At 42.1% G+C, this 25,960-nt stretch overlaps 1 protein-coding gene across 1 annotated transcript; it reads right to left on the bottom strand.

The window, feature by feature from the left end:
- Positions 1–1,500: 1,500 nt before the first annotated feature.
- Positions 1,501–25,303, bottom strand: LOC141806714 (GTPase IMAP family member 8-like). Its single transcript, XM_074692354.1, has 3 exons — positions 25,096–25,303; positions 5,279–6,235; positions 1,501–2,264 (listed from the first exon to the last, which is right to left on the bottom strand). The coding sequence occupies exons 1-3, from the start codon at positions 25,301–25,303 to the stop codon at positions 1,501–1,503; spliced, it is 1,929 nt and encodes a 642-aa protein (XP_074548455.1).
- Positions 25,304–25,960: the final 657 nt, after the last annotated feature.

The following is a 25,960-nucleotide window of genomic DNA, read 5'->3' as shown; positions in this document are numbered from 1 at the left end:
GACATCAGACACGCGCAAGCAGTAAACAAAAACTGATTTAAATGTTTATTGAATTTCAAAGAAATGTCACAATAACTACGGAATGAGTTTAGGGTCACTGCAAAAATATACAAATAGTAATGATGATAAGGTCCAAGATTTTTAATTTTTATTATTACCCTGAGACAAGAATCTACGGTGGCATATTGCATTCACCTGAAAATAATAAATAAAAAGGAAATCCTCCAGTTTTTATGAGAGCACTTTGTTAGATAGTATCTCGTAAAAACAGGAATTATATTTATTTTTGATTTCTCTGTATCTATTAGATTGTATCTTGTAAAAAAAAAAAAAAAAAAAAAAGGCGGATTCTTTTCTATTTCCGGGTGAATGCAATGCCAGTGTAAAAACCAGAATTTATTATTATTATTATTATTATTTATTTATTTATTATTATTATTATTATTTTATTTATTTTTTTATTATTATTATCGTTGTTGTTGTTGTTGTTGTTGTTGTTCTTTATGTTCCATTTAAAAGAGAATTTACAGATCAGCTGATCTCTAGAAAAAATTACAAAACATCATTTAAACTTAAAGAAAAACTAACACAATGAGTAAAACATATGACTGCATGTCCACTTTCACTTATGGCAGCAAATATCCAATCTGTTAACTAACACTGACAAAATGCATAATCTTAACGATGAAAGATACAGGTTTAAAAGCATATCTTATTATTTCAAGCAAGGATTTGTTTGAGTTTATGTCAGATATTCACCTTAGAGTACATCTGGGGGCTGGTGATCTTTGCTTTCTGGGGATGAAAAAGTGTTTGTGGAAGTAATGATCTAAAATGTTTTATCTGATGAACTGTGAGCAGAAGAACAGGGTATCCATGGTGTGGTTATTGTACAGCTGTGAATTTGGTTGATATAAACTCTTTAAAAGCACAAGAAGAGTTTAAAAACCCTGATGAAGTGTTACTACAGTTACTGAGCTTTCTTAAATACTTATGGCAATCTTCTCTGGGGTGCAATGACACCCTCTGCCACTGGGCGTCACTGTTGTTTGTGTGAACAGGTTTTGGTTGTGTGTGCTTCAGGATGTTTCCATCATCAGTTTGAGTGTTTGCCTTGAAATGATTCAGAATTGCTCAGGTTAAGACAGTTAAATCAGGACAGAACACTTAACCTGTTCAGGAGAGCTGTCTACTGTTTGTTGGTGTGTGCTCAGCCTCTGGTATCCATGGTTACAGACAGTCCCACAGATTGGCCCTGATTCAGTCCAGACTGTTTAAAACATGAACCTGTATCATCAGGGAGTAACCACAGAACAAGAAGGAGACAGAGTGACAGAGACTGTTTTTATTTACATTGACTGACACACAGCACTGTGAGCTAACAGTCAGATACCCAGGCTCAATCAAACACAAAGTACATTAGGAAACACAGAACGTTCTATTTAAACCTCACTGAGTGCTTGAAGTGGTGGTGGATCCAGGGAGACCTGTGTGCTGTCTTCACTGCAGGACACACTTCCTGTGTGTGTGTGCCTCCTCTGTCAGACCCATCTCTCTGGCCACTTCAGTCCTCAGAGTGTTCCTGTTCCTCTGCTCCTCGTCCCGCTGCTCCTTTAAAACCCTCTTCTTCTCCTTCTTTGATGCCTTCTTGGCGTTTTTGAACATCTTGGGTGTGTAGAATCCTCCCTCGTTCTCCAGGATCATCTTGTCGATTTTATCCAGCAGCTGATGGATCTGCTCTTGGTCACTGACCCGGTTGTTAAAGACGTGGTATCTGTCGTAGCAGAGCTCAATGATTCCTCTGAGCTCCTGGCTCTTAGAGATGAAGGTTTCAATCGTTTGTTTCTTCAGTTTGTCTCCATGCGTGAACAACACCAGAGAGTATTTCGCTGCAGCCTCGCCAAAATAGGTCTGGATCATCTTGATGGTGTCGCGCTCCTCTTTAGTGAACCGGCCCAGCTGGAGAACCACCAGGAAGGCGTGAGGCCCCGGAGCAGACAGAGACATGCACGGCTGGATCCTCTTCAACAGCTCCTCTTCATCAAAGTTAGTGTCAAACAGACCTGGAGTGTCGATGACAGCCACCTTTCGACCTCCCACCTCCCCGTCAGCTCTCTTGCATTGAAAGGTCCAGGAGGACGAGGAGAGTTCGGACTGAAAGGCCTCTCTGCCCAGGATGGTGTTTCCTGTGGCGCTCTTTCCTGCTCCGGTCTTCCCCAGCAGAATGATCCTCAGAGCGTCGCTCTGCCGCTGCTTCTTGGTCCCTGTGGATGAAACACAGGAAGGTCTGAGTGGCACGCTCTCTTCATGCTGCTTCTCATAGAGTGGTTCCCATCTTTGCTGATCAAAGTTCACTTTGTAAAAGAGCCCAACTCACCCCACAGAGGGCCTCATCCCATCTCTGACAGCAGTAATCCTCCCTCACCTTTCATGTATCGTGCTCTGAAATCTGAAATCCTCAGGATTAACTCTTTCCTCCCGAAGGTGCTCTCCTCTCCTCTCCTCTCCTCTCCTCTCCTCTCCTCTCCTCTCCTCTCTTCTGTCCTTCTCACTTTGTTTGGATTTTACATTTTTCTGATTCTTTTAATACTTTAAAGTTTTTGACGCACATCAAGCAGCTTTAAGTCAGAGAAATAGTTAAGTTGCAGCTTGGTGTGTTCATATTCTCAAATTTGACAGATGGCTGAGGAAACACCTCAGACTGGTCTCTGGTGACTTTATGAACTTTTATTTCATACATGACATCTTTGGACTGACATGAGTTGTTTTTTTGTTCTTTAAAGGGTGTGTATCTGCTTCCCCCTATCATAAACATGGATATATAGTAACAGTGTAGGGTGACCAAGCGTCCTCTTTTGCCCGGACATGTCCACTTTTTACGTCCTGTCCGGGGTGTCCGGGCGGGTTTAATAAATTCACGAAAATGTCCGGTGTTCACTGATTTTCATAGGACCATTACGTGGGTCCGTAAATTGACCGGCGCTTGCAAACAATACTATGATGCGCGTCACTTACCGAGAGGCTGCCTTGTGGGCAGGTCTGCTCTGCGCGTGCACACACACATAGAGAGTGAGAGGATCAGAGAGTAGGCGAGAGAGAGAGAGAGAGAGAGAGAGAGAGAGAGAGAGAGAGAGAGAGAGAGAGAGAGAGAGAGAGAGAGAGAGAGAGAGAGACATAGACGGAGAGCGGAGAAGACGGGGATGTTTAGACAGCGGAGCTGTATTGCACGGAAGATGCCTTAGCGTAGGTGCAGCTTCACAGATGAACTGTAAAAAAAAAATTTCTGACATACCGTCCCGATCGGGACAAGTGGGAGGCGGAGTGAACCATGTGCAAAGCTGGCACATATGTCTCAGTGTCCAATAAAGGTGCTGGAGATCTGAAAGCTCACATGGACACTGAAAAACATTAAAAAGCTGTGCGAGGTGAGAGTTCTTCTGCAAAGTTGACTGAGTTCTTTGTTAGACCTGGGCAAACAGAGGTTGCTGTAAATGCAGTGGAGGGTGTAATGGCATTTCATATTGTAAAACACCACAACAGCTACAGGTCCATGGATTGCACCAGTGCCTTGCTAAAAAAAGACATTTCCTGACTCTGACATTGCTAAAAAGTTTAGTAGTGTTCGCACCAAGACTGAAGCCATTGTCAATGGTGTTATTAGGGATGGGTACCTTTCACATTTGAAACGATATGGTACTAATGCCTGGTACCTGGCAATCGGTACCGGTACTCAACGGTACAAATTTTCGGTACTTTTTTGTAGTTATGTGGTAAAAAATATCAATTTCTTTAACAATATTATATATATATATATATATATATATATATATATATATATATATATATATATATATATATATATATATATATATATATATATATATATATATATATTTCAATTTAACATATATATCCTTCAGTATATACCCTTGCAATGCTGTGTTCATGTCCATCATGGAAAATCGACTATTCTTTCACTTCCTCACAGTCACAAGGATGTGTTCAGGTACCTAAACGTGGTACCTTTTGATTTTACATGAATCGGTACTGGGTACTTTTGACAGAATTCGGCCAGTACCTTTTGAAGTACCTGATTCGGTACCCATCCCTAGGTGTTATAGCCCCCCATTCTGTTGAAGTCACTCATGAAGCACTCAAAAAAATCCAGTACTGTGGTGTTTCCACAGACGGGAGTAGCCACGGGGCAGTGAAAATATTAAGAATATAAGAAGCCTGTCTGAATTTGTGCCTCGAGGCCAGTGCCGTTGTCCTCTTTTTTGGAAATCAAAATATGGTCACCCTAGTAACAGTGCTGGATGTTTACACTGAGTATGTGCAGATTTCCAAACCTCTACATGTTCGTATGTTGTAGGAATCCATGAATTTGCCTGTAAACTGATCTAAAAACAGCACCACATTTTCACCAGATTTGTATCATGACATGTTGGAGAGGCCTCTAACACCAATGTCTGCCCAATCTCCGCCCCCTGAGAAGCCTCCAGACGGCTGGTTAACAGAGTGAGGGAGGTGTGTGGAGCAGTAAGCCCTAAAGCCACAGCAGTTTTAGAAAGTGTCTCAGGCTGAGGCTGAAATAAGAGTTTATAAAACAGCAGAGAGAGAAAAACAGTTTTTTAGAAGCTGTGAATCTTCATACTTCTGAATGTTTAATCAATAACTCAATCAACCCTCCAGAGACACATGAACTTCTGTTTCTGATTCTAGTGTTGACCTGTTGATGAAAGGAGTTCACCTCTGAGCAGCACCAATAAACAGTCACACTGCATCATGATTGGTTCATTCATAATTTTATTATATACAGATATATATTTATATATATTTAAATGAGCTGAGGATTAGGGATGAGTTAATTATCCCTTAGTGCAGATTACTTCATTGATCATGGAGTGATGATTAAACTCATATTAACAGGAACATGTTTGTGCAAAGAGTTAGAGACTAAATACATGAGCGTGCAGGTTTTAAACATTCCTCACAGAAACTTCACAAACTGAACATCATCCAACTCTGAGTCCCACTGATCCAACCCCCCCACGCCGTCACTGAACCCACACTGCTCTGACAACTCATGTGGATTCACAGACATCCATCCTGATAATACAGGACGCTCCTCACACAGACAGCGGTGCAGCAGTAGAAGTGAAGGTCCTCAGGGAGGCAGGTAGAGTTCAACACACTCTGTCAGGACGTGGACTCATCACAGGTTAAAGCAGGACTGTATGGTATGAATTAACTCTTCAGGACTGTCATTGCACATTACACCGCTCTGAGATTTTGACTGATAAAGCCCCCACTGCAGCTCCCACCGCTGCTCCAGCTGCAACTCCAACCGCAATACCGATGGGACCCCCTGCGATGCCAATAATCCCCCCGACGGCGGCACCGCAGGTGGTGGATAACAGGATGGCCGGGGCAGCGATAAAATCGTTGGATCTCTCCGCCTGCGTCCTGGCGTGACTCTCGTATCTCTTGTACACTATCCGCTCCTCCCTCTGGTACCTGGATCCCGCTCCCATCTTGGCCCTCAGCATGTTCAGCTCCCTCTCCCTCTGCTCCTCTGTCTCCTTGAGGAGACGGAGCTTCTCCTTCTCGATAGCCTCCTCTGCTTTCAGGAACATTTCGTTGGTGTAGAAGCTTCCACCGTTGGCCATGCTCATCTTGTCGATTTTGTCCAGGAGCTGGCTAGTTTGGTCGGGGTCTTTGATTTCGTTGTTGAAGACGTGGTATCGGTTGTAGCAGGTCCGGATCAGGGCCTTCAGGTCAGGACTCTCAGCCACGTAGCCCTCGATGGTCTGCTTCCTGAGCTGGTCTCCGTGTGTGAACAGCACCATGGTGTATTGAGCGGCTTCTTCCCCGAAAGTGATCTGGATCATCTTGATGGTGTCTTTCTCCTCCTGTGTGAACCGGCCCAGCTGAAGGACCACTAAGAAGGCATGAGGCCCTGGGGCCGACAGAGAGATGCACATCTTGATCCTCCTCAGCACCTCCTCCTGGGTGAAGTTGGTGTCAAAGAGGCCTGGGGTGTCGATGACGGCGACCCTTCGTCCGTCCACAGACCCTTTCGCCTTGTGGCACTCGGCCGTCTGGGAGCATGGGGACAGCTCCGACTCAAACGCCTCTCTTCCCAGGATGGTGTTTCCTGCAGCGCTCTTTCCCACTCCAGTTTTTCCCACCAAAACAATCCTCCTCTCCTCCCAGTCCGAGTCCGCTTCGAACCCTGTCGGACAGAAACACAGGGTTTAAGGTTCTGTCAGGGCTGGGCGGCGTGTCATCTGACTACCTGCAGTGATTCTCTGTGTTAATGTGTATCAAGTGGAGAGCAGCCCCATCAGGACGGGGACCAGAGACTAAGAAGGTCAACGTGATGCTGATGCACACACACTTAAAACCTGTGTGAATCAATCTGTTCCAAGGATTAGACTCCCTGACATCACTTCCCTAAAGTTTGTTTGGATTTAGTAAATTCTGTGTGCTGTATAATCTGATGAGTGCTGCATATCTGAAAAAAAACACTGCTACTTATGGGTTTGGTGGGCCTCGAGCCACACTTATCGGAGGATTTGCCCAGTTACATGTGGATCTAAAGCCCTGTGATTGGCTGGCGACCAGTCCAGGGTGTACCCTGCCTCTCGCCCAATGACAGCTGGGATAGGCTCCAGCCACCCACGACCCTGGACAGCGGCTCACAAAATGAACGAATGAATGAATGTGGATGTAAGTGTACGAAAAAACAAATGAGGAGGGATATCTGTTTTGAAAAAAAAGACGCGGCTACGTGTGTACCTAAACTACAGAAGAGGATTAGGGCCAAAAAATAAAAGAGTCAAATTTTTTTTTTTTTTTTTTTTTTTTTGAGAAAAAAGTCAGAACTCTCAATTAAAGTCAGAATTTTGTGATTAAAGTCAGAATTCTGACTTCAATCTCAGAGTTGCCCTTATGCCCTGATGTACATCCTGTTAAAAATCAGGTCGCCTGTGAACTTCCTATCACCGTTAAGTGCGGTGCTATCGTATGCAGTGTTGGGCAGTAACCTCACTTCTAATAGCATCATTAGTAGTTAAACTACATTGTTCAGTAACGACGTAGCGTCGTTATTTACAAAATCAACGAACATTTCAATAGCCTTGCTGATCTTTTGGTCATGTAAAGCGGTAGCGAACGCAAGAGTTGCAGCAAAAAAACAGGGAAAAGTTATGTGTTCAGATGTCTGCTGTGCCAAGGCAAAGTTTCTGTCAACTTTAACGACTTCAAACACAAATCTGAGAACCCATATATAGGGGATTACCAAATATGCAGAACCAGCAGTTAAGCTAACCACCACATGTCAACTGCAGAATAAGATGTCAACACAAACAAGCTACTTTTCAACTGCCAACAATTTGCGTGGCAGTAAATTAATCAAATTAAGCGTGATGATGTAGTGGCAGTGTTTGAGTGTGTGTAAGGTGGGGGATTAAATAAGTAAATTGATACATGTAGGAGGGAAGAGGTATGGGTGAAAACAAACTAACTGTAAAACAAAAATCTGTATTCTGTATTCAGTATTACTGTTAACACTAACAAACAAATGGCTGAAAAGATAATACGAAGGGAAACAAAAGTGATGGCATATCAATCAATCAATCAATCTTTATTTATATAGCGCCGAATCATAACAAATGTTATTTCAAGACACTTTACAAAAACATTTACAGGTCTAGACCCGTAAATGTTAATAAAATTTTATTAGCAGAAACCCAACATCAAGACAAGATAAGGAGTCTTATCTTATCTTAATCCACCATGAGTACAGGACTTTGCAGCATTTAGCAAGTTACAATGGCAAGGAAAAACTTCCCTTTAACGGGCAGAAACCTCGGACAGAACCAGACTCATGTTAGACATCGCTCCGAGACAAGATGTGTCTAATTCTCTTGATATTGCGAAGATGAAAAAATGCCGTCCTTGAGACCTGTTGGATGTGAGAGTTAAAGGACAGGTCCTGATCCAAAAGAACTCCCAGGTTCCTGACAGTGGTGCTGGAAGCCAAGCTGATGTCATCCGAGGTGGCAATGTTGTTCAAGAAAGCTTCTCTAAGATGTTTAGGTCCAAGAACAATGACTTCAGTCTTCTCTGAGTTCAGCAGTAAGAAGTTTCTGCTCATCCAGGACCTTCCGTCTTTGAGGCATGCTTCAAGTTTAGATAAGCGGTTGGTTTCTTCAGGCTTCATTGACAAGTAAAGCTGAGTGTCATCTGCATAGCAGTGAAAGTTTATGGAGTGTTTCCTCAATATAGTGCCGAGAGGAAGCATATACAAGATGAAAAGAATCGGTCCGAGCACTGAACCTTGAGGAACTCCATATTGCACCCTGGTGTGCTAAGAAGAGACGTTGTTCACATGAACAAATTGATGTTGATCCGAAAGATACGATCGAAGCCAGGCTAAAGCGGTTCCTGAGATACCAAGAAGACTTTCTAATCTCCGCAGAAGAATGCAATGATCAATAGTGTCGAAAGCGGCACTAAGATCAAGCAAGACAAGCACAGAAAGAAGACCACTGTCCGAAGCCAAAAGTAGATCGTTGGTTACTTTCAGCAGCGCAGTCTCAGTGCTGTGGTGAGCTCTGAACCCAGACTGAAAGACCTCAAAAAGACTGTTGCTATGAAGAAAATCACAGAGCTGACTCGCAACAACTTTCTCCAAGATCTTAGAAACGAAAGAGAGGTTAGATATCGGTCTGTAGTTGACAAAAGAGCCTGAATCAAGTGTAGGCTTTTTAAGAAGAGGCTTAATAACAGCAACTTTAAAAAGTTGGGGCACGTAGCCCGACAGTAAAGACGCATTAATCATCCTTAGTAAAGAAGATCCGACCAAGGGAAAGACTTCCTTTAACAGCCAAGCTGGGATGGCATAAACAATCAATTGTCTTAATCTTACACTGAAGACCAAAACAGAGTTAAGTAAAGATAAAGATAAAGATAAAAAATACTTTATTAATCCCAGAAGGGAAATTCATTTGGTTTGTAAGTAGTAGAGGATAAAGCAATTTCGGGGAGAATGGAATGATTTTACAGAGATGTAATACTTAATTAATAAAACTTGATTTTAGTAGACACTGATAGTAAGATAAACAATTTGCCAAATTTTTAATAACTTTGGGTGATGTGAATACCCAAATTATGTAATTGTTATGGCTTGCTTTATGTCTATATGGAAAAAAAAAAAAAAATGATATATGAGCGTGCAGGTTTTATATATATATATATATATATATATATATATATATATATATATATATATATATATATATATATATATGTCTTTATGTTTTACTGTGAGTTATTTAAGTTATTAGAGTTATTAATCCCTGAAATTTATTGGTAATTAAGTCGGTTCAGTGTGAAGAAAAAAAGTAACTTGAATGTATGGAGCTGTCTTGGCCATATTACTATAGCATAGCTTGCTACATTTCTGTGGGTCATAGCTTCAGTGTATTAAAACTTGATTTAACACAGAGTAGCTGGTAGCTTAGCTTATTACATTTTCCAAGTAGCTTGCCCAACACTGATCGTATGATAATATTGAACTGTTCATTTTCATTGTTGCTGTATGGTTCTTGTCAATGGTTAAGTTGATGGTTTTTTGTGTAGCCTGAAGGAGATTACGTGTGATCGTACATAAGTGTCCTTTTAAAAACGGGATGACTGCTCTTTTCTCCACGCCACTGCTGTGTGGTGTAAGAGAGTTATGACATGTTGGATGGATTAAAAATGAATTTCTTGTGAGAAAGTTATGTACATTAGTTTGTGTGTTCAGTGATGAAAGTTGATATTCTGCTGGAAAAACTAAGTTTTAACAATGTATGCTCACTGCTAGCAAATTAATACAATTTCCAGTTGGCATAGCGCTAGGATTTTTATATCAGAGCTCCTAATGTACCAAAAAAGGATATAAAACCTCCATCTAGATGTACAGATCTATGTTGAATGAATGGAACAGGAATCTCTTGTCAGAGAGTTCTGTATCAGTGGGCTCTCAGGGAGATCTCTTGTAGCCCTGTTCTTACATTATGCTTTCATAAAAGAACAAACATATAGTGAGAGGTTTATACATATGATTAAACTTTCTTTAAAGTATGATTGATCTGAAGCTCTCAACTTTAAACACAAATCAAGTCTTCTTGCTCAGGCTGGCTACTGTTAGCAAATTACCTTCAAAGTTAAAAGTAATAAAGACACACACATTTTAAAGCCTTTATACTACTTGCTACATGGCGCTGTACTAGATACCAGGACAGTTCTCTGTCAATTAAAGTCAGAATTCTGACTTTTTTCTCAGAAAAAATATAACTAAAAATTTAAAAAAGAAGAAGAAGAAGAAGAAAAGGCCCTAATCCTCTTCCATACTCAACCATACACAATGAGTAACTACCACACTCAAGCCAGAAACAGCAGGGAAACCCAATAACACCAATACATGAATCAAAACCCACTGCATTACTCTGAGGTACCTGATGTAGCTGATGTATACACAATGAGTGAACCTATGGTCACACAACACTTTCCTAAAAAGGATGCTTTCATATCAAGTTTAATCCCTTTTCTATGTTTTTTGCACTAATTGGTGAAAGATGTATTTTAAATTGGTTTTGATTACAAAGACATGTCATGACTCCACTGAGGGAACCCCTGCTTCAGATCTTTGAGTCTTTATTGATTGTTAATCTCTGCGGTGCAGCAATGGTCTCCATGGCCAGCTCAAATCCTGCTTTCTGTGTTGTATTCAAAGGCTGTAAAATAAACATAGTCTCCATGACGTCACCCATCTGTTTCTGATACAGATTTCTGACACAAATCGTCTGATGTGGCAATATTGATAGAGAGGAGGGCTCTGAGTCTCTTCACTAATAGCTGAAGGGCTTTTTTCCTAAAAAAAAAAAAAGTCAACTTTTACAGGAACAATCCTCCTCAATCTCCAATGGGCCTTTATACATGTGTGTCAGCGTCTGTGTCTGCCTCAACCCTCTCCTCTGCCTGGATGTTGATGTTTTAGTTATATTTGGACATTTCTGTGTGGAGAGCAAGTGTGATCACCTCAGCCAGTCACAGCGGGCCCTGTGCACAAGTGACTTTGCGTGTTGATTAGCGAGTGGAGGAAGATGATCAGAGCAGCTAGGATAGTGGACGTAGCATGGAGGAAGAAAAACTCAACCAAAGTGAAACGAATCACCAAACAGAAAGAGCTTTTCCATAAACCAGGGGGAAGCTTGGTTTCACCCGCTTTTAGGAAATGGGAGAGCAGCACGGGACAAAGAGCGATATAAGTTAGCTTTCTGCTAACCAGGTATGTGTTAAATAACCGCAATTAGCTTGTGCTAAGCTAATTAGCACAAGCATACAGTGTGTGCAGATAGTGGAATTTGTGATCCAGAAGGGAGACATTTTCTGTACCAGACTGTAAATATGTTTAGTTCTGCTGTGAAAACCATTTTTTTTTGGTTTGTGTGTTTGTGTCTTCAGGAACTTCCAGAGTCAGCCTCAAGAGGGCGCTAGAGAAACTGCAGATTTCAACATGTCAGCACTGTCTCATAATTTTAGATCTGAGGTTGCTACTTGGTTTTATTACACTTGTGAAGGCGGTGCAGAGAGCTGAACTAAGCACAGGTCTAATGCACAGTGCTTAATTCTAAGATCAGTCTTGACCTCTCTTTTCTGTACGCCCTGGTTCCTGCTCCACCCTCTGTCCTGTCCTAAAATCATGACCCACACATTCATCATATATTCATCATGTGACAACATCAGAATGATCCTATCACCCAGCCCCTGCACATGCACAGCTCCATGATCTGGGGATAAGGATCAGGTCTGGACACAGACGGGAACAGGCTGACACCACAGCCTGTGTGGATTGATGTATTTCTCTAGTTACACAACAGGTAAGAAAAGGCTCAACAACAAGGCATGCTGAAGTTATGTAAGCTCAGAGAGTCAGGAGGAAGCAGAAAGACGAGGCGTCAGAGGAAGAGACAAAGATGTGTCTAAGAAGGAGGAAATCTAAATAAAAAGAGGAGCTGGAACCAGATGAGACGCAGAAACTGAGAGCAGAGACACAGCAGAGCATCACACGCTCACTCAGACCTGCTTCACGAGTTCACGAGGAGTCAGGGATGAATAGAAACACATCCTTCCTCAGAGTTAGTTTCTACAGATTAACCACAGCTTTAAGTTTAGAGACGACTGGAGCTAAAATACCAAAGCTGGATGTTCAGACTGAGCGTGTGCGGATTAGAAACCCCTGAATCTGTCAGTAAACTGATCAAAACAACAAACGTTCTGGACTTGAATCCATCTCCAGGACACAGGTGATGACTTATTTTAAGAAGGTTTGATTCAACTAATGTATGAAGAAGTCCTCCAGCTCTGCTGTTGACCTCCACCTGGGTCAAAGCAGAGAGGTTAAAGGTCGTGCTGTGCACAGAGAGAGAAGACTGAAGACCCGTCAGTAATGACAGCGTGTTAGTTTGATCTGGTTCATCCTGTTTTCTACGCCCTGCGGTCGTCCACCTATTTATCGGCTATTTGTGACCTGAGAACAATAAGCTGTGATTCAGAGTGTGTGAGGAGCGTTAAAGCAGAACAAAAGACCCGAAGTGTCTTAATGATAAATTATAATTATATATAAATAATAAGAGCTCACACTGCTGACCTCCTGTCTGAGAGCAGCATGGAGCTCTCCTCCTGACAGTCTCAGTGTCTGGCTGTAAAGTTTACCTCCTGACAGTCTGAGAATATAGCTCTACATTAAAATGTTGGTGACTGACACTAAAGGAGAGAAAGTTTGATGTGGTTATCATTTTCTTACTCACAGCACAGTCAAATTTAAGATAACATCTCACTGATGTCTCTCCTGAGTCTCTTAAACACCATAAACTCAGGACACTGCAGATGAGTGATTCTGTAATTCAGGGTTACATTTCAGGTACAAAAAAGTGAAAACAATCTGTGCTTGGTTCATATTCTATTTGATTGTAAATGATATACCTGAAATGTACAGCATTCATTTGTTGTCAAGCTTAAGCTCTAATGAATTCTTGAATATTTGAGAAATAAAAAATGAGCATGGATATGTCAACAGTGTTATGGGCAAAAGTTGTGACTACTTTTTCAACATAAATCCATATTATACTGAATTTAGAGTTATTCAACATTCCTCTGTCAGACTACACTCCCTATAAATGTTCCTCATCATTTACATCACAGTTTAGACTAAATTTAAAAGAATTATGGCTCAAAAATCACAGTAACATGGTTAACAACACATGGAAACACAGCCGACATTTCCTCCATCTTTTAGCTCTTGTGCTAACTGCAGACCTTGAACATGCCACCACCTGACCTCCATCAGCTCATATTTCTGCTCCTATTCTTCACAGTTTGCTCTTTATAACATCTATAGTAAGAAGAGCAGAAAATGATGGTAACACAGCTGATGAACAGTTAATGCGCCCCATGTACAGAAAATAATTCGGATGAAATGTTGATGAAGAGGAGCTGAAACATGACACACTTTCATCAAGGTTCCCAACAAAATGCTAATTTGGGTCATGTGACTTTGAAGCAAACCATTGCTGATTTATAGGGTTTCTTCAATGGATAACACAGTTGACACAGATTATCAGACACACACAAAGGGAATTATTTTATCTCAATTTATTATTCCAATTTTTTTTCAACTGCTTTGTCATATTTCAATGAATATTTTGAACAAATAATGCTGAAAATAATGAACACAAACATGTATTAAAGTGCTAATTTTGAAAGGAAAATTGGTGTATGTAAAATCTGACAGCATAAAAACTGCAAATTTAAACACACAACTTGTTTTGCAATATAAATAATATAACCTGTTCAGTTTCTGTTTGAAATGAAAGTGAAATATCAGCCAAATGACCCACTGAAAAACTGGTCATTGCTTAAAATTCATATTTAGTAAAAGTATACTTCATGAACTTGAAATCTACCCCTGATTACAGAATCACTCAGAAACTGAATCCAGTGTTTGAGTCTTATTTAAGTAAAATGTGTCTTATCAGAATCAACCATGAGCCACAGTCACCTGACAGGTCCAGACAAAGGAGGCCTGGGTTGATTGTAGAGAGATTAACAGCTCAGAAACATTTGACGGTAGAGGTTCTACATTTAGAACAGTTCAGGGTGAAAACAGGAACATGAGCTGTTCTGATGCTGTGGTACCACAGTGAGATGCTGACTGCAGGGTATCACGCTCTCTTCACACACACTGGTCTTACCTTTATAGTATGCTCCGCTCATGCTGAAACCCTTAAAGCCAGAGGGATCGTGTGGCCTGGTCTCCTCTCATGCTCTGAACCTGTCTCTCTGACAGCTGTCTCTGCCTGTCTCTCAGACCTGGGCGTTCCCTCCCTGCCTCCCTCCCTCTGGAACAGGTAGGTTGGACAGGTATTTCCTCAGCTGGAGGAAGTGCAGCATGTTGTTAAAGAGTAGAAAAGGGATCAGGTGTGTTTGAGGTGTATGAATTAAACACTTTCCACCTCAGAAACTGAAGTGATCTGATCTCTCAGGTGTCTATTCTTCCTGTAAATGAGCTTTATCCTCTCTTCCATCATCTGCCTGCTCCTCGAGCCTCAGGGCTGCATAGTTTGGGGACTTGAAATGAGACTAAGAAAAACAGGAAGCTCCAGTTCTGCCAGGTGTGTGTGCCAGCTCTGTGGATGTGATTGCTGTCAGATATCAGCGTGCTGCTAACGTTTGAGGAGGTTTCCAGGAATCGAACTACCCTGATCTGATCACTGAGAGGCCAGGTCACAGCAGGTCACTTTGACTCTGGGTCAGGTGGAGGTGGGTCCAACACCAACAAAGCTTCTCTTGAACTGTGTAAATGTAAATGTTTAAAATAAACCTGAGAATCACATTTGCAGGATAATACAAGGGGAGAGTATTTCCATGTTAATGACTGATTTTATAAAATCTGACACCTTCCTCACCCCAATAAAAAAAGTAATATGTTTCTTTTCACCCCAAACCTGTGAGATTCCTGTTAAACAGGTCTGTCAATCAGTGAAAACACCACAAAATGTGTGCGGTACCAAGACAAACTGAACCAGACTGAACGGCTTGGTGGAAATGGGGCTTTAGAAAAGAAAAAACAGCCAACGTGTCCATTTTGGAGCCAGAACACACGCTAAAGAACCCAGTTTGGAGCTGAAACCATATTGGCTGGTGAAAATTTGATAAACTGCTCTCTTGAGGAGAAGAAGATGCTCTGTATGTGCCTGTTGTGTTTTTCTTTTCTGCCCTGTAAAAAGTCTGTGCACACCATGGCCTCAGAGATAACTAAAGGACCCTGCTGTGACATGAGCGTGGTGGTGGTTTGATCTGGATCACTCTGCTTTGATCACCCTCAGTTCACTTGGATCTCCCAGGGGCCTAAAGGTGAGGTGTGCCACAGCTGGTGAACCTGCTGATGAAGTGTCTCATTGAACAGGTAGAAGTGTTGACCTGGTTATCATCAGACTGTTCCTGTAAACACGGCGGGGCTTCCTCACACTCAGCCAGGCGCCTCCTTGTGGCATGCAGACAAACTGGTCCTGCAGGTGGGGACAGGTGAGCATGACACTGCAGAAAAATGATGTCTGTCTGCACAGGTACAGGAAACGGCTTGTGTTGTCATGTTGATGGCATTTGTGTTATTTGCAGCAAGTTGTTTCCCAGAACAGCCAGGTGAGCAGGTGAGAAGAAGACCAGAAAGGTGATACCTGGGATCACATGTTTCTGAGGTGTTTCACTTTCAGTGCAAACTGGACCTGAACATGTCTTTGTCTTAATCAGTCAGAGGGTCTTTGAAACCAGTAGATAAACTGTTAAAAACCCTGCTCCTGTGTTAGCTTTAACTACCCATCCACTGTGTTAACAGGTCAGTTTAACCTGTGTCTCAAACCAGCTGTAAAATAAACATTTAGCTGTCATCCAGTGTGTTTTTCATCTCTTGTTTATCTTTTAAGGCTCATTATACATTAAGAAAATTCCATTTAAACCTTTTTGAAGTGTTCCTCTGGGCCTTTCGTTGTCAGTTTACCCCTCAAACTCAACCTAAACACACTGTAAAATGTATCTCAAGAGAGTCATATGACTATAAAAATGATGGGATACCATGTTACCTGACTACTACTGAGAGGTATAAGAACAGCTCAAAAATTAATTTGTTTAATTTTTTTTTTCCTTTTGGATAATACTAACTAAGGTAACATCTGTTGTGTTATGGGTCGATTTTGGCCCATATTTTTATGTACTCCAGGAAAATGTCATGAATAAATAAATAAATAAATAAGCTGAAAAACTAATAACAAATTTAGATTTTCCAGGTCAAACAAGCAACAACCATTTAATCAAATCAAACCAGTCTCTGTGTGTAAGAACATACATGTGTCTAAGTGTGATTAGCCTCCTGTGTGGCAAACATTGACCCTTCCAGCGTGTTCTTTACAGACTTATTTCTCCAGGTTAAGAACAGCAGGTTTGTCTTTCTGTCCTTTCTGTGTGGGCAGACTTGATGTCTTTCTTCCAGAGTCAGGTGGTCTGAGTGGGGCTGTGCCCGTGTAAACTGCTCAGTGTTACTTTCACTAAAGACACAACCCAGAACTTGACCAACTGAAAATCTTTTTCTTATTTTTTCACACTGCAAACTGGAGATGTACGCTTTGCAAGTCAGCTGCTCGATTCTGAGTTGACCTCACATATCTGAACATGCTGAGGCCTATATCACGAAGCAGGATTAGTGTCTTAGTGAGATAACTTCAGGGCTAACTCTTGATTACCGATAGCACGAAGTTGGTTCCTTTTTTATCAGAGTAGATCACCATGGTGAACGGCTATCCTGCTCTGGAGCAGGATAAGTTGGAGGCTGAATCAGATCCTATACAAAAGCCCCTTCCACTGACCAATCGGCTTCTCAGAAACAATGACCTGCCCTTTTCTCCCAAACCCAAGTTGCACAAGTTGTAAGAAGAGCTTTACGAAGAGAAAGGGTGTTTAAAGATCGATCAGATCCACTCGATCAAAGCGATGATTGGCTGCATGAGAGGTATCTGTTTTCACGGCCCGCACTACTCTACCTCTGTGAAATATTAGAGCCGTATATTGCCCGTGCAGCCTGCAGGAGCGGTGCACTGACTGTCCTACAGACATTGTGCATCGCCCTGCGATTCTTTGCCACAAGCAGCTAAATGTACTCTGTCGGGGATGAGGAGCGGCTGAGCAAGTTTACGGCTGCGTTGTGCATCAAGTGGCTGCTGCCCTCACGCAACTTAGGGATGAATTCATAGCGTTCCCAGGATGAATGAGAAGGAGGTGGAGCCAGTTACCTGTGATAGGAGCTGATTCTGAACAAAAGATGAAGGAATTCTAGTGCATACTTTGTTAATGAAATGTACACACACCACACACCACTTTTTTTGGGAACATTTTAGGGGGAGCTGAGCTTCCTTTGTGGTCTTAGAACAATATCCACTGCTTGAAACAGACTTATCAGACGTGATGATGTTCTTGTTTTTTAACTGCTCCATGTTCTTCTGACTCCAGAAGGATTACATCTGGGAGAATGACATGATCATTGGAATACACACAAGTCATTTGCACAGTAGCATTTATTATTTTATGAGATTTAGAAGTGTGATCACGATCATACTGAGCCACTGATGAGTAACATTTACACAGTCCACTATGCGTTGCCATGTATTTTGTCTGTGGTTGGCCGCTGCTACCATGTTCCCCCTTACTGAGTTATTGCTTCTCTCCTCCTTGTATTGCTGCATTATCAGCCACTGCTCTTCAGCGGTGAAGTACCGGGCTTTCTTAGTCGCTCATGGTTGTGATTGGTCAGCTGCCTCTGAGCCCTCCTCTTTTACGTGCACGTTCACGGCTCTTGATGAGACAATCCTGGGTTGAGTTACCGTGTTGATAACTTGTGTCGTGCTATCAATTATCCTGGTTGCCATTGTTATGGTTACTCAATCCTGGATAGGTGTGAGTTACCGCGGATAAACTGACCGCGCTTCATGATATAGGCCTCAGGTCTTTGTTTCTGTTTTTGTTTTTGTGCAGGGTAATCAAGCCTAAATGAAAATGTCCTAAACCTCAGATGATTGGGAGAGGGAGGCTGACAGAGCACTTATGGTTCCAGTTTTGGCTCTAGCTGTAGTGTTATAGGCTTATTTGTGCAATCTCATGAATTTGTCCAATACTCTGACTGTGAAAAAATACCCCTTCTCATATGTGCAATAATCCTGTATACCCCCCCTTAAATTCTTGTGTATTCCACAAAGCTGGCTGAAAAAGGCTGGGCTAAGCGTGGCTTAAATAAGCGGCCACTTTAATCTCTGATGCAACTTGTTCCACTAACAAGGCTCAGCTGATTTTTAGAGAAACTTAGGCCACGTCCACAGGTCGCCAGGTATTTTCAAAAACGAGTATCTCCCCCTCGTTTGTTTTTAAAAATACTTTCGTCCACATGCAGCAGGTAAATCCGCCGGTGAGTGTGGCTCAAGGCATGACAAACCCACGATGGGCAGTGTTATCCATACCTAAAACCCGAGTCAGGCAACCAGAATGAGCCCCCGTTATTCAGCTGTGATGTTTAAGAACCAAAAACTCTGTTTACCGGCTTCTACACGAAACCATGAGACCAGAGTTTCCCAAAATCTTCACTTTGGCCTGAGTTTTTAGAAAACATCGTTTTCTGTAACGTAAAACTGCAGTTTCGTGTGGATGACAGGCGTAAACATATAAAAATACATGCATTTTCCTAAATACCACGCTACAGGTGGACATGGCATTATTCCAGCCAGGATGATCCAAGCTGCAGCTAATCGCGCGGCCTCATGGAGTATTATGGTGACTACACGGGGGAAGTCACATAAAAGGGTAACAGTTGTAATCAATAAAGCCAGAGATGCTGCTGGTTCAAGAATCCATCCATCCATCCATTTTCTATACCTTATCCTGTTTAGGGTCGCGGGTGGCTGGAGCCTATCCCAGCAATCATTGGGCGAGAGGCGGGGTACACCCTGGACTGGTCGCCAGTCAATCGCAGGGCTGACACATAGACAGACAACCATGCACGCACACACTCACACCTAGGGACAATTTGGTGTGACCAATTAACCTGGTAAGCATGTTTTTGGACTGTGGGAGGAAGCCGGAGTACCCGGAGAGAACCCACGCATGCACGGGGAGAACATGCAAACTCCACACAGAAAGACCCACCGGCTGAGGTGGGGATTTGAACCGGTGACCTTCTTGCTGTGAGGCTGCAGCGCTAACCGGTGCACCACCGTGCAGCCCTGGTTCAAGAATACCATGCTTATATAGACCTGTGTCACATCAACACTAACTGTTTCTGCTGAGTTTGATGAACCTTTTTTCCTCTCACTCTGATGACCCATCTATCTATCTATCTATCTATCTATCTATCTATCTATCTATCTATCTATCTATCTATCTATCTATCTATCTATCTATCTATCTATCTCACTTATTTCAAGATTTCCAGTTAAGTTTAAATTGAGCAGCTGCATGGATATAGAGTGCTCCGGATTTATGAGAAAGCAAGAGACTTAATGTCACGTGTCTCAGCTCCCCTTCTCTGTGGTGTAATAGGAGGAGCCTGAACCAGATAAACTCATATCTGCTAAAGGACAGAAAACAGATTTCAGACACAAAGTCTAAAGAATCAAACAGGAATCATACAAGAAGAAAGTTTGTCCTCCAGATTTCAGCACACAGCCTCAGGAACAAAAAATATCTGAGCTCCTCTGTTTGTGAATGCTGGTGCCCCCCTGTGGACAAAGTCTGTAGTTCTGCAGATTCTGATCCACATGAAGACGTTCCTCCCAGCTGCCACTTGATGTCAGTGTTGTCCAAGGTTTCAGGAACAAGAAGCACAAGAAGCACAAGAAGCAGCCTTCACACACACACACACACACACACACACACACACACACACACACACACACACACACACACACACACACACACACACACACACACACACACACACACACAGGACCAGTCAAGTGTCCGGTGTTTATGTGTAGTAGTTGTCTTTCTGTGACACTGATTGGCTCTCCAGACGCGCTCTGTTTCAACACCTCATGACTGCTGGATGGCAAATTAATTTTCACACTGCTGAGTTATTGACTCTTTACACACACACACACACACACACACACACACACACACACACACACACACACACACACAAACACACACACACACACACACACACACAGCCTGTCAGTCATTTGAAGAGCTGTAGGTCTCAGTCTGCAGGTTTCTGTGCAGGAACGTGGGCCGTGTGGTTTCAGAGGTGTGAGTGTTTAAAGAGGATGAAAGGTGAGAGAACAGGTAAATTATGACTCATTTGCATATGCTGACATTTGAGCACTGTTAAAATGAGCAGGTGTGTGTGTGTGTGTGTGTGTGTGTGTGTGTGTGTGTGTGTGTGTGTGTGTGTGTGTGTGGGGAAGGGGCTGCAGGCTTCGTGGCAGCCTGTCAGGGAGCTGACGTCTGTGGGTTGGTGCCTCCAGCTTTGTATTTTTGATTCTCACAGGCTGCTCTTTTGTCCTCACATCTCCAGCCCTCACTTTAAAAGCTGGCTCTCTCAGCAGGTGGTGGTTTTATGAAAGCAGAGGTTGGGTCTATGAGAGTTTGAGGGGTTAAGTAGACTTCTATTCTCAGAGGAAAGAGGAGCTGATTCTCTGCTGCTGTTGGATGGAACATAGAACTGTGTCTGTTTTTAAAAAGTGAGATGAAGTTCCCCTCTCATCTCTTCTTCTGCACATCCAGGGAGGGTCTCTGTGGCAGGGGCTGAGTGAGACCATCCAAACTTTATCCTATCCAGCTGTGTCTTTTAGCTCCTAAAGGAGATTCTCAGGGCCTCCCAGACCGGACAGGGAGTACTCTTGTCCTCTGCATAGATGCAGCATGCTCCTCTGGATGCGAAGGAGGAACAGCTCTACTCTGAGCTCCTCACCCTGTTCCTGAGGCCTGCAGGGGGGACTCATTGTACCACATCCATCCACAATCTGAAACTAGGTTTCAGGAGCTTTCTCCTGGAACAACATGCACTTCCACACCAGGAACCATGGTCTAACTTTTGGGAATATATCCACGTCCATGGTCTCCTCATCAGGTCAGGATTTAATGATGATCTGAAGCTGCTGGAGAAGGATGGATCAAAGTCCTCGGTGACCAGGGTCGCTCTGTAAACTGAGACACTGAGACACGGCTTCATCTCTGACTTTGAAACCGACTCACTGGAACGGATTTGTCTCTGAAGCTCATCTCCTCTTAGGGGTCAACAAATCCTTCTGCAGGGCATTAGCCTCATCAAAACCAGTACAGGATGGATATGCTAACTGCAGTGCTACACATAAACACAGGCAACAGTGGGCCACAGGACCCAGTTAGTTCCTGTTGAGTATTCCCAGAAACTAAAAGATCCTGGAACCTTTGGTCAAAAAGCATATGTGGGTCGGTTATTTCAGGGTGTTATTTAATCTTCAGACACATTCTCTCTGTGAATGCTTTTCTATTCACCCACAGCTCTCACACTCGCTGTGTTTTGGTGTTATGAATACTAAGACAAGTGCTGCTGTGTACAGTACAGACTGAGCTCAGATCGAAATAGAAAGAGTTTGACCTTTGTCAGACATAAACAAGTCAAAACGGTACAGAACATTTTCTTATCTTAGTGCAGCTGCAGATACACGATGAAGGAGTTCAGGCTGAAAAGGAGGAGAGCTGCTGTGAAACTATCACTGACTTCAGCTCAGAGCGTCACTCTGGGCTGTAAACTGCCTCCATGTCCAGACAACACAGTGACAGCAAGTGGATTGTTAGCTCATCAGGAACTTGCACCTTTCAAAATGATGCCCACATTATCCAGGTTATCCTCTGGCTCTGCTCTCTGATGAATAGGGCCTATTGCACATTACTGCCACCTCCTGCTCTGAAGAGGTGTTGCAGATAGGATTCCTACTCAAACCAATTAGGCTGAGTTAACATAAAGTGATCTTGTAGTTTTAACGATTTTACACATCATGCTTAAGCAACATGATTTAATCATGTTTAACCACTAAACATGAAATAATCTAGTAGAAGCTACATGTATTACTTATGTTGGTTGAACAAACACCCATGTTGATTTTTTTGAGTGTGTCAAATAGTCTCAAACTTGTATTTGGTCTTAAAGTTATCTGGACACAGAAACGGTGTGTCTCCAGTCTGAGTTGGACCCGATTCACACGTTCCTGTCTCCTTGAACACTGTTTCATACGTTAAGTTCCCAAGCTAAGCTGAACCCACTGGCTCATAGATAGACAGAGCAATCCCAATCTCAGGAAAGATAGATACTGGGCACACGAACCTGTCTGTCAGAATGGACTCTGCATTACACTGGGCAGCCATGTGTTCTGTCTGTCACTTCCCCTCCATTGAACAAGATAAACTATTTCAACTTAAGCCATCCGAGTCCCTTTCTTCATCAAGTGGTCAAGATTCTTGAAAGTCCCTCAACTTACTGTCCTTACTAGCTACCACTGGATTAAACAGTGTTTTACATGTTAAGATACTGTGATACTCGAGGCTGATTAATGGAGGCAGATTTTATCTTAAAGACAAAAACTCATTCCCTTAATGTGGATGTGTATGCATGCTGTGGGTGTTCTGTGTGTTTTAATTGGTTTATTGTAAGGGCATAAATCAAATGCTTAAGTAATGCATATTTAATAAGCTTAACTTGGAGCTTGTTTGGCCAGCATCATTACTCTCAAACATTACTAAAGTTTCTGTAATTATGTGGTCCATATGAAGAGCACAGCAGGGGGCCTGACCTCCAGATAATGAACAGCGAGGGCAGCAAACAGCTAATTTCATGCTACATCATAAAGGCGCCCCCGGCTAATCACTGAGGTGAACCAACGAGGACCTTCCTCCAACAACAAACTCTTGATCTGTTCAACCAATCACCAGAGAGTGGGCAGACACAATGAGCTCTGGTTTTATTTACAGGTCAACAAACATCACATTCAATGCTAGGGCTGCATGATTCTGGCAAAAATATGAATCACATTTAGTTGGCTTAGGATTGACATCAAGATTCTCTGGCACTATGTTTTTAACAAAGTGAAAAAAGTGTTTGTTAAGCTGAATAACTTCAAGTAAACTGAAAAAAGAACATTCAAATGGTGATTCTTATAAGTACTGATAAGACTTTATTGATACCAATGCCTTTATAGATTTCATAGTCTTCATCCATTCCTTTACCAGCTCGTCCTGTGAGCTTTCTCTGTATAAAAAGTAGCTTTACAGCTTTTCTGTGTCAATAATGTTTTGTGGGTTTATCAGTAAACAAATCTGAAGTAAGTCACTGGATCTGGATAGAGCTGTATGTAAATACATAAAAACAAGTAAAAACCACATGTCATGTGATTAAGATGTATTGTTTGTATTTGTTTATGTTATTGACTGTAGTAGGCAATCTAGAGTCTCCAAGTGGTAAAAGCAATGCTTTAAGTTGTTTGGAACCTTGCCATAGTTATGTTAAGTTAGCCATTAGTACAGACAGTAATTGTCAATTTTATCTTTTTACTTATTTCATTATTTATTTTATTGTTCTTTTTTGTGCCTTTTCTTTGTGTTTTATGTTTTAAATTATTTTTAAATCATTTATTTTATTTTATTTCCCATGTTAGCTGCTATGTATTTAATTTAATTTAATTTAATTTAATTTAATTTTTTCTGTACAACACTTTGGTCAACATGGTCTGTTCTTAAAGTGTATAACAAATAAAGTTGGATTTTTTTTTCTCTATCTGTTGGAAACATTTACCTGTTAGTATTTTGACATTTATGTCTGTTGTTTTCAGAAAGTAACTTTTAAATGTTTTTGTGATGAAAGTTTAAAATACTGTCTTGAAACCGAACTTTTATCGATGTATGCTAACTGCTAGCATATTAATGCAATTTCCCATTTATGTTAGCACCTAGCTAGTGGCATGTTTTTAATATTGTTTTTGGTCTATTGGGAGAGGTATACCATGATGAATGTGTTGAACAGGAATCTGGTGTGAGAGAGTAATGTTCATTTCTTTGTGTGTTCAGTTCTTCAGTAAAACTTCAAGCTGGAAATTCTGAATCAGTTTTCTTTGGAAACTGTTAGCTTCTGCAAATCTGGTGTAATGTAAAGACTCAAAATGAGAATGGTTATGCATAAAAGCAAACAATGTTGATGGACTGAACCATTTCTAATCAGTTCTTAACAAGAACCAGTTCTTGATACCTAAAGCAGCACTCAGCCTTTCCTCAGTTAACTGCAGTCAGCAGCTGCAGGCTCACATGTTGTAAAGACGCTTTACCATTGGTTGAAGGAAAAGGCAGTGCTGTGTTTGAGGAGCATGTGTTTACAAAGCATACTCCAGAATCGTTAATGTTCAGAAAAAAGATTACATACATGTGTGAATCGAGATCGCCACCTCTTAACAATTGGTCGTGCAGCCCTATCAAATACACAACATGGATGAAGAAGAGTGTTATCAAGTTTCTACACACACATAAATACACTTATTTATGGGGACAGGCTCACTGCTGAAGACAGACTCTAGTGGACACTCAGAGAACTGCAGATTTTGGGACTTGGTACAGTGCTACTTTGGCAATAGTTGCCCCAAAAACCAAAACTAGCCCCACAACTGGCTGATCGGTTTTAGAGTGACTGAGCCCAGCGTTGGTACTTTTCACATTCCTATCTACTCATTTAGTGAATAGCAAACCAGTTTCAGTGGAGGGTCTGAAGTCCAGGCCCTGGTGGTCTCTGAATCATAGGCGTTCAGTGCAGTGATCCCTCTCCCGTCATATTCTGAGTATACATGCCGCTATGATGAAGTGTGTCTCCTCCCCTGAGTCTCTGCAGCTCTCAGTCATCCACAGGTTTTTTAGGAGGAAGTCAGTAAATGTCAGTTTTGAAGGATGTTATGTCTGTGTGTAGTCAGTATAACTCCACACTCAGCGTCAGCGGGCTGTCAGCGGGCCGCTCGGCGTGCTGCATGGCGTGCTGCACAGCTCCACAGAGAGCAGCACGGAGGGCTGGAGGAGTGATTTCCTGCAGATGAAGAAACATTTTCCTCCAGGAATGAGAGCAGAGCTGTAATAAAAAGCTCATCTGAATGTGATGAAGTTCCTGAGCTCCGTCCTTCATGGTGACAAACGACATGCTCACTCTTTGCTTTGAATCTCAATGTAGGAATAAAAAACCCAGCCACAGTTCCTCAACTAAACTGAGACTACAAACACCATCAGTCACAGAGACTGGAACAGTCCTCATCAGCTCTCTGAGACATAAACATACACATCCAGTGTGAGAGGAGGGAGGGCCCGGATGATCTGCTGGAGTTAAAGCTGTGAAAGTTCCTCTGGGTGATGAGCCACCTGTGCCCACTCACTGCTGACAGAGTCCACTCACCTGCACCTGTCAGCCTTCAGCCAGCTGTTTCTGAGGTGGCTTTACAGAGGAAGTGATCATCATTAGCTTTGTTTCCATTACATCTAGAATTGTGCAAAACCTAAATATGGCAATTAAAACTGGAAGAGGATACACCAACATTTCTAAAAACCTCTTAAGTTTGGATAAGAAGTTTTTACACTCTCCTGAGGTGGTTTTTCAGAAATTTAGATATTGAAGTTTATCACGAAAGTGCAATAGAAACACCTCCCTCAACTCCTCGACTAGGATCCTACCCAGAAGTCCCTGAACGTGTCCACATCCACATGAACCGACTGTGGCGTTTCTGTTGTAACAGCTCTGCTTTTAGTTCTGTGTTTAGATGCTGGTGTTTCTGAGCGTCAGTGAAGGCATCAGGAAGCTGTGAGC

Source organism: Halichoeres trimaculatus, unplaced genomic scaffold (assembly GCF_033239565.1).
Source record: "Halichoeres trimaculatus isolate MK-OKI-2021-1 unplaced genomic scaffold, fHalTri1.1 fHalTri1_scaffold_17, whole genome shotgun sequence".
NCBI classification, from domain to species: Eukaryota; Metazoa; Chordata; class Actinopteri; order Labriformes; family Labridae; genus Halichoeres; species Halichoeres trimaculatus.
Note: the sequence above shows the minus strand (reverse complement) of the source record. Positions and strands in the feature narration are given on the sequence as shown.